Genomic DNA, 10133 nt, shown 5'->3' with positions numbered 1-10133 from the left:
AGGAGATATATATCAAAGACTACCCAGATATATTAAATTTCCTCTCTGAAAATCGAGTCGAATCGGTTTTCATTTAATATAATTTGATCAAATATGTTCTGAGGTACAATAGTTTTAAAAGACGATTATTCGAAAAGCGTGATTTTAATTTTTAACTTTTCAGAAAGTAATCTCAATCAATGTTAGGTTTTATACAGTAATTTATGTCATGTGACGCCGAAAGTCGGTGCTTGTTTCCGGTCACACATAATGTTATCCGTAGCCAAGGATAGACTGGTTTTACATATTTATTTAATATAGTTACCATGAATTATTACTTAATTAACACTGAATTATAAAATTAATTAATACTTAATACTATTATGGACTTTATAAATTAATTCCTAGCTCTGGTGTGTTGATTTCCCTAAATTATCGAGAAACACTCGTTCATGATGACACCGATGATCATCAGCAAAACGACATGGTACTTTAACTAGGATTATCGGAGCCTTGCGACGATCCCTATAAAAGGAGGTGGCAGACTGACAACGGGAATCAGTCAGTGAAAAGAATCTTAGTGCTACAAGTGAACGATTGTTATCAGCTGACCATACTCCAAGCCCAGTTGTAAAAGGTAAGTTGAGTGAACCTATGGTAACCGGGAAAGGACCGATCGACACTTTGAGTGATTTGGATATTGCACTGTAGTAAGGAAACCCAGCCGAGTGATCCCACGAAATGCGGACGAGATCTGCTAGAGTGAGTTGTTGAAAGACGCTCAGTTATGACCCAGTGAGTTGGATACGCCACTGGAGGCAAGGAAATTCCGCCAAGGGTAGTCAGAGTGAGTTTCTGGAAGCCACTCAGGTAGGATCCGGTTCGTTGGAAGAAGGAACATCCGTTCTCAGCCCACGAACTTAGCCGTACAGGTCTCACCCGGGGACGATATACTACCACACCCAGAGAACCAGCGAGTTGACTAAGCCCCTGACGGCCGAATTCCACGGGATCGTCTAGGAGCGAGTTTGGTAAGCCGCACATACCACACCATTGGTGTCGAAAAAGGTCAACAAAAAGGTCGAGGACCTCCGCGCTAGCCACCTCATTGCCCCGAGCCTCCTCGGATAAGTTAAGATAGCAACCAAATATACCGGAAGCTTAACCCCTAAACCTATTGACGTTTTTCTTACTCTAGTCGCTGACAGAAATAAATTTCTGTGACGCACCTTGGCCACCGCGAGCATACCTCACCAAACGACGGAAATCGTGTCGTTACAGCCATCAGCCGTTCTATCTGGCGCCAAACTGGAAGCAAAAACCATTTCCACGGCAGGAACCACTGACAACAGCTTATGGATGGTTCTCGGAGTTTGTGACAGGACAGATGACAGAGGTGGTGCGTTTGTAGAAGTTTGAGCAAATTCTACATTCCTAAGAGTGGGAACCAATGAACTCACTGCATTCGTAAAAGATGTCGTTTTTTAGGTTTTTTTTATTCCTTAAAGTTTAACTACATACGAGTACATACATACTCGCTACACTAAAAGAATTAGCAAAGCCCACAAAAACTTAAGTGATGGCATCCGAGGGTGGCGGACCTAACTCAGGTTGTCCAGATTCAATAACCTTATGAGAGGAAGTAGAAGTTCTCCCAGCATTCGATGTAGAATTTTTAAAGACTTTCTACTCCTTAGAGTTGGAGTGGAATAACTCACTCAATGGTTTAACAGAGCCCATAACAATTTCTTTGATAGTTGCCGGAGTTGGCAGAGCTTGTTCTGCCACAGTGGCGGTATTGGTTAAGTCCTCTCTTATTCCGTAACGATGTTTACAAATATAAGAGAACGGCAAGAACGCCCCGCCTGAAATATTAGGTGTATTAGAAGACTTCGTTTTATTTGAAGTTCCCTTGTTTGACATTTTACGTTTCGTGTGTGCTTTGGAGGTAGAAAGGTTACCTCTTCAGGGTAGCAGTGTTATACCCTAACTGTGTTGTGCCTCACTGTCCTAAATTGCAGGAGAATATTGAATTAAGACTTTATTTCATTCGTAGCCGTTGATATCTTTGAATACCACCTTTTTATGCACGGTTTTCTTGGAGTTTGCTATCGTCAAAAGTTTGATGTCCAATGAAATTGGATCTTGAATGTCTTCGCGGTAGCAGCTGAACTCCTTACGAATGTGTGGGGGATGATGGATCTTCAATCACAGCGTGATGACTGGGTTGATACCCCAGACAGAACTCCATCGTCCAGTCAGCAACACATTATATTGCCTGACAGCATCCTGGTTTCCTCATGGAGGTTATCCCCACCGGACAATTGGACACAACATGTTAAAACATGTGATGGGCAAATGATCAACAAATGCGAAGTATCTTGAGAGCTTTGGAGGCAGAAAGGGCATCTGTTCAGGGTAACATTGCTATATCAGAACGGAACGTGTAAGCGGCAATCTCGCTTGCTGTCCGAAATTGCAGAAGGACGTTGAACTAAGTCTTAATTGCCTCCGTAGTCGTTTATGGCTATACAGACCGGCCGTCTATACGGTTTTTGAGTTCTCTATCGACAATAGGTCGATGTCCGATGTGCCGGGAAGGTCGATCTTCAATAACGGTGTGATGTCTGGGACGACATCACAGACAGTTCTCCATCAGGAACTGCCTAGTCAGCAACACTTTATGTTGCCTGACTGACAGCATCCCCACCGGACAATTGGATACAACATGTTAAAACATGTGATGGGCAAATGATCAACAAATGCCAAGTATCGTGAGAGCTTTGGAGGCAGAAAGGGCATCTGTTCAGGGTAACATTGTTATACCGACGCCGGCACATATTAGGAGAATGGCGAGCAAAGCTGGCTACATAATTTGCACACCTGGGTAAAAACCTTTGGTGAGTTGATAATCGCTGGTCGAGAAACCAGAAATTTGCACTGGAAGACTAGCTGGACTTTACTGGAATCAATAATTAAAATATTATAAACCTTATGTAAACGCCTTCTGGTAAAATGTGATTTAATATTCGATAAATTTTTGCTGTGGAACTATTCGGACTTTCGCCGTGTTTTTCCCTGATAACTACTCTAGAAATGTTAAATTTCTGCCTGATACATAATATGGTTGAATATGGTGATTCATTTGCCGAGATTCAATTAGGTAGCCTAAGCGTTGCATAGGTTAAGATTTTATCCTTGCATTTAACTACTTCAAATGATAAAAATATAGCGTTGAAATTACTCACACGTTCAAAATTTGGAAATTCTTTTTTCTGCTCTTCGAAATAAATGATCCTTCGCATGTTTCACAGAAAACGGAAATATATAAGCTGAATGCATTTTGAAACCACAACTATTTGCTTGTTGCATCATGCTATTCAATTCACATCTGGTGTAGCATTTTCAAACGTTTTTTGATCAGTTCTACATAATTTTTATATAGAATGTTATCCATAATTGTATCTATACATAAATACCCTTTAAGATGCCTATGATGATATTGTCTATTGTGTATCCTTTGCCGGTTCCGGAAGTGTTGTAGCCGTTTCACTGGTAGACTTATTACTGGCTTGAGCATAGACACGCATTCGAGCTTCATGCTCTAGCAGTGCAAAACGAATTCGTTGTTCGTGCAATTCACGCATATAACGCAACTTAATTTCCTGTTCTTGTTGTTCGTGTCGCAACTTTTGTTCGTGCTCTTTGCGAGCAAAATCCATTTCTGCCAAACGTGCACGTTTCATTAAATCAAAAAGTTGTTTTTTGAATTTGTCATCTCTGGCGGCTGGTGGTGATGGTGGCGGTGTTGTCAGGGTGGAAGTGGTATGTGTCACTGGTTTACTATCCATTGGCGCTGAATAATGTGCATTGTGATTCGATGTAATGGGTATTGTCATTGTGATACCAGCTGCAGAATTATCAACGTCGGTGGCCATCAATGATGCTAATGATGTCGTGGTTTCACATTTTTGTCGTTTTATTTTCAAACCTAATACTGGTTTATCACCCGGTGATTTAATTTCTTTTTCCTTGATGGGTTTCTCTTTTAGTTTTGGTAACACTTTTCGTTTCTTTACTGGAACAACTTCATTTATTATTGTTGGTTCGGTTATTTGTTGAAATTCTAAATTTTGTGATTCGGCTGAAGTGGAAGGCGACAGAGCCAAAGTTGATGTAGGTTGGGTATCCTCACTGTTGCTTGTATTATTGAAGAGCGTTGCAGGTAAAGCGGCCAAAGGTGTGTCATCTTCTTCGTCCAAATCATCAAGTAGTTCTTTTTTAATTTGTATAGCTGAGTTACGTGTCTGGCTACGGGTACCACCAATGGCAGGCTCCTTTAACATTTCTTCCATAAACTCTAGCATTTGTATACCTTCCAACATGCTGGTAGACTTGGGATTTTTCTGTTGATATTCTTTTTTAGCTGAATTTTTCATACTACGCCACTGTACTTGAATTTGTTCCAAAGAACGATGACGGAAATTCAGTGCATTAAAACTGTTTGAGGGGAGGAGAGAAGAAAAAAAAAATTAATTGAGAATATAATTCTGAGTAAAATGTCTCAAAAACTTACTGTTTTGTGACATGTAACCATGCTAGACGTTTCGATTTGATTGACTTTGCATCAACTGATTTATTTTCCACAAATTCCACCTTTGGTTTTATGATTTCAACTAACAGACCCTGGAAATAGAAAAAATATGTTTAATTAAATATTTTAAGAACAAATCGATTGCTGAGTTTTTCAGTCTGGCTGATACGCTGGAAAGCTCTCAGGCACAAAAGTCGACCCTAATTGAAATCATCTATTCTTTTTGGAATGAAATACACCACATCCGATGTCGTGACTCCATTACACCAATCCTTAGCTTCAACACGGCTAGATCTATCTACCAGATAGAAACTATTGTAATGATGATAGATAGATGGCTCAAAATTGGAAGATGGTACCTTATGGTATTGTTTAGAGCTCAGTATCCTGCATTCGAAAACGAAGAAAGTAGAAAGAATTCCGACAGATAGCCTTGTGAAACCACATTGTGTCACTTTATTGGGTAACACGTCAAGTTCTCTTCTGATAAATTTGGTTGTGTCCTTTGAATTTTTAAATTTTATATGATATATTTTCAGGATGAACACAATGGACCTATGGGATCCGAGTGAAGTATTATGTGAGGAATTATGGCTGTGCATCATTAAACCAAACCGAATGGTCAAATATCATATTAATTAATATCATGATAATTAATATCATATTAATTAATATCATATTATTTACTTATAAAACAGAGCGTCGACTGAAATCAACAAATGTTTGCAATATGCCTTTTTGAAAGAATAACTTTCCTTCATTCCTAAAGTGAACTGCCTTTTGTTGTTGTAATAAGGAAAAAGGGACCTGCCGGTTGTAAAAAACAAATAAGAACGGCGTTAAGTTCGGCCGGGCCGAACTTGTTATACCTTCCACCACAAGTTGTATTGAAGTAAAATGGAATAATTAGTTTCCTTTCGTGTATGAAGAAGACTTAATACTAAATTTCAGCAATTTCGGTAAAACAATGTGAGGCACCGTTCTATGGGGGCTATTTCAAAACGTCGGTCTATACTGACAAATTTCTGAAGGAAAGTTTTTAGACTCAAAGAAGACTAAATACCAATTTCCCTATATTTCGGTAAGAGAATGTGATACCGTTCTAAAGGGGCTATATTGAAACGTGGACCTATACCGACGAATTTTAGTCGGAAATGGTGCAATATGAAAGCGTGGATCTGTACAGAAAAATGTCTGGCGAACAGTTTTATATCACATTGAAGACTAAATACCAAATTTCAGCCATTTTGGTGGAATATTGAAGCAACAACCTTCAAAATACGGAAAATCGGGAGGTACCTTTCCATGGGGTCTATATGAAGGCGTGGACCTATACCGACAAATTTAAAAGGGGAAGTTTGAGTACCCCCAACGAAGTCTAAATACCAAATTTCAGCCATTTCGGTGGAATTCTGAGGCCCCAACGTTCAAAATACCGAAAATCGGGAGGTACCGCTCTATGGGGGCTATATGAAGGCATGGACCGATACAGACATAGTTCTGGGGGAAAGTTTTATACCACCAACGGAGACTAAGTACCAAATTTCAGCCATTTCGGTGTGATAATGAAGCTAAAACCTTAAAAATACCGAAAATCGGGAGGTACCGTTCTATGGGGGCTATATCAAAACGTGGACCGATATATCCCATTTTCAATACCAACCATCCAAGCAAGTAATAAAAACTTCTGTACCAAATTTTGACTATCTTTAAAATTGCGAGCTGTATCTTGATTTCAACAGACGGACGGACAGACGGACATGGTCAAATCGACGTAGAATTTTATGCTGATCAATAATATATATACTTTATAGGGTCTCCGACGAATATTTCGATGTGTTACAAACGGATTGACAAATTTAATTATAAATATTGACAGATCGTAGAAAACAAATTCTACGTAGTACCAGAATTTTGCATACACATATTCGAATAGTCAAACTCGATTATAAACATGCCGAGAAATATAAAAATGTATGTTTATAATTTTCCAATTAGAATAATATATTCAAAAAGTTGTAGAAAGAAGTTTTACCACCACTAACATTCACACATAAGTAAGAAAGAACAACACATTCACAAACATTCGCGCAATATTTTCTTATAGACATTTTACTTAAAATGCCTGCATACATAAAAAATGTCTTAAGTCCTGGCAGGTAATACATACAAGGCTTATTTTTGCAAAAATCTACAGCACTTACACGTTCAGCTTCCTCCCAATTGAGAGAACGTTTTTTTCGCACCGACTTCTTTTTACCCAAGGACGACTCCTCTGTTTCACACGTTTCATTGTCCACCGACTCATCGACTTTTGCAAATGTTTTTGATTCCGCACTAAATTCGCTGCCATTTTCATTTTTCAAACAACTACCGGCACCGTCATCCATATCTTCATCAGCTTCCGGAAACTGATCGAAATCCTCTTCATTATCCGATTTCGGCGTCGTCTCTGACGGCGGAGGTGGCGGTGGTTGTTGTATAGCGGGCTCCACCTTCTGACCACCAAGAGTTGCTGAAATTTTCAATGGCGTTACCATAGGACTCCCATTTACATTCGGCTCCAATTTCATTTTTGATTTTTTGCGTTTGTATTGTTTTGTTGCCGTTGAAAGCTTAATTTTGTAGCAGTTTAATTTCTGCCCGAAAAAATACAAATTTATTTTCTCCGTTTTTTTCTTCTTCCAAACGATTTTTTGTTTATATATGCCCAACTCCAACTTAAGGGATTTTTAGATGGTTTTGGCTTTTTGATTTCCGTGATTTTCACCTCATTCGTAGCAGTTTATCTTGATTCCTTGAGATTTTCACCTCATTCGAAGCAAAGAATAATTTATCGTTATGACCGATAACTTGTGTATAGCTTTTATCGATAAGTGGTAGATTTATGTCTTGTTCATACTAATGCCTTGTTCAGACTGACGGTAATTCGTTCTCTATTCGTTGTTCGACCCCAAATTACGATATAAGCTGTGTTCCTTTACTTACCTGAGGTTACCATTTGTTACCATTTTTAACCTGCAAAGCGTTCCTTAACCCCGAAAAGTGGCAAAACTGGAAGCAATTTTTAAGAGAGTGAGAGAGCGAAAATGGCTTTCTCTTCTACCACAGGCTACCAGCAAAATGTCTGCAGGTAAAAAATGGCAGAACTGATTTTTCGACTTTTGTTTGAAGATTATTTCACAATGAAGAAGAAATGGACGAAAAACAGAAGAAAAAGTCGAACGCTGGCAAAACTAAATTAAAAACTGTGAAATAAACGACGAAATTTGATTTTTTATGTTTCTTTTTGACATTGCTGCCAGATCTACCATTTTTTCGTTCCTTTACTTTTCTGGTAAAAATGTTCATGAGAGAGCAATTTTGAGCAATATTGACACTTTTCTCATTTACCACTCTTACCATTAAAAAAGTAAAGGTCGAAAAATCAGTTCTGCCATTTTTGACCTGCAGAAATTTTGCTAGTAGCCTGTGGTAGAAGAGAAAGCCATTTTCGCTCTCTCCTCTCTCACTCTCTTAAAAATTGCTTCCAGTTTTGGCACTTTTCGGGGTTAAGGAACGCTTGCAGGTTAAAAATGGTAACCTCAGGTAAGTAAAGGAACACAGCTATTGTCAGTTTTGAATGGCAGGGGCTGGATTCCTGTTCTATGAAAATTTGATATGAAAAACATTTCCTTTATAATTTTTTTCCTTTGACAGTTTTCTCCTTTATAAAAGTTTTCATTTCATATTTTCATAGAAGCAGAATTGAGCCTCAGCTTTGTTGTTGATTGCTAGTATGGCCGTTCATTTTTGGCATTCATCATGCAACCACAAAATATTTTGTGGTTGCTGGACGCTTGGACAGTTATCGATAATTGCAAAAAATCGTCATTCAAAACTGACAATGTGTACTGTACATAAAGGCCTCTGCACATACGGCGCGTTGAGCATCGCGTTACAACAACCACATGAAAACTTCAACAACAAACTTTGCATCACTTACACATTTTTCATGTGGTTATTGTTTTTAACGCGCAACGGACCGTATGTGCCGGGCCATAACATTTACAGTGAATCACAGTCAAAAATATCCACTTCACTTTCTTTCATTAAAACTGCGATTTCTAAGAGTTAAGGGCCAAATACATACGGTCCGTTGTGCGTCACGTTACAACAACCACATGAAAACTTTAAGAACAAACTTGGCATCACTTACACTTTTTTCATGTGGTTGTTGTTTCTAACGCGTGACGCGACGCACAACGGACCGTATGTGCCGGGGCCTTTAATGCAGCGACCATGGTACAATAATTCATAGGTAGGCCAGGTATGAGAATCGCCAAAAAAATACAACCCTGTCGCTATGGCTTAAAACGTCAAAATTGTTTTGATGAATGATAACGGATGAGTATACAAAGAAGAAGAAGAACGAAATGTTGAAATGAAAACAAAACAGAGTTGAATTTTTTTGATCAATAATAAATATCAACTCTGCATGTTAACAAGGTTTTGACAGATTAAGCCATAACAAAAAAAAAATTGTAATCAGCTGTTAGCTGTGGCCTACCTAAGAATTATTGTACCATGGCAGCGACGACCACAGAAATACAACCAAAGCGAAGACATGTATGAACGTATGAGTAAAAAAAGCAACAACCACATTATGTTTTTGTTTGTTTTCATTCATTTACACTGTACGTGAGAGAGAGAAGCAAATGCAAAAACAACTCAGTGGGTGCCCTCACTATACGATCTAAGCAAAGAAGCTCGTCCCTGCTTTAATGATTCATACTTTTTTATATTGTTACATTACCCAGCAAAAATTTTTGGAAGTTGTGCAATGGAGTTATGATTTCACAACAGCTTTCGATGTAGTCCAACAGAGTTATGAAAAATGCACTCCGTAAGTCGATGGTCAGACTAGCAAGGTTTCTCGAAACCAATTTCGTTAAAGTTTCTTTTAAAGTTTCGTTGTGTCCACACACGTTAACGTGAAATTTAAGATTTTTGCGAGTCCTCTTTATTCTACCATTCGCGTTTGTTGTGCTTCTCATACCAATAAAAACAAAAAAGACATAAATAAACCAAAAAACAATACAAAATTATTAACATTAATAATTAAATTAATATTAATATTTAAATTTTCACTATTTCATTAATTAAATGTTTTTATTAAATCTTTTTATGTTTGTTTTGTTGTTAACGTTTGCTTGAGAAAATAAAAATGAAAGAAAATGGAAGAAAAAATCTTGCAACGAAAAACAAGAAGAGCATTGATGCTCAAAATAAAAAAGAGAGTAAAGTAGTGAGAGAATCACAAGAAAATTTGTATCAACATTTAGTGGTTGCTAGCAGTGTGGCCTTTTTAGCATTTTGACAGCTAAATTTAGCATTATTTTTTTGTATTTAGCCGCAAAATTTCCATTTAGCATTTAGCATTTTTTTTAGCATTTTTCAATTATAAATTTAGCATTATTCAATTCACAAAATCTCAAGTATGTAAATACTTTTTTATATAAAATCTGATAATTTGTAATTGACAACACATTTACACATATATAGAAGCATGGCATCTTTT

General features: G+C 37.8%; 1 protein-coding gene across 1 annotated transcript; it reads right to left on the bottom strand.

The window, feature by feature from the left end:
- Positions 1 to 273: 273 nt before the first annotated feature.
- LOC141405858 (uncharacterized) lies at positions 274 to 7305 on the bottom strand. Its single transcript, XM_073990643.1, has 3 exons — positions 6778 to 7305; positions 4556 to 4665; positions 274 to 4479 (listed from the first exon to the last, which is right to left on the bottom strand). The coding sequence occupies exons 1-3, from the start codon at positions 7144 to 7146 to the stop codon at positions 3486 to 3488; spliced, it is 1473 nt and encodes a 490-aa protein (XP_073846744.1). The 5' UTR covers positions 7147 to 7305; the 3' UTR covers positions 274 to 3485.
- Positions 7306 to 10133: the final 2828 nt, after the last annotated feature.

The sequence above is a fragment of the Musca autumnalis genome, unplaced genomic scaffold (genome assembly GCF_047663935.1).
Source record: "Musca autumnalis isolate F117 unplaced genomic scaffold, ASM4766393v1 scaffold_5, whole genome shotgun sequence".
NCBI classification, from domain to species: Eukaryota; Metazoa; Arthropoda; class Insecta; order Diptera; family Muscidae; genus Musca; species Musca autumnalis.
The sequence above is the reverse complement of the archived record's forward strand: the minus strand, read 5'-3'. Positions and strand labels throughout refer to the sequence as shown.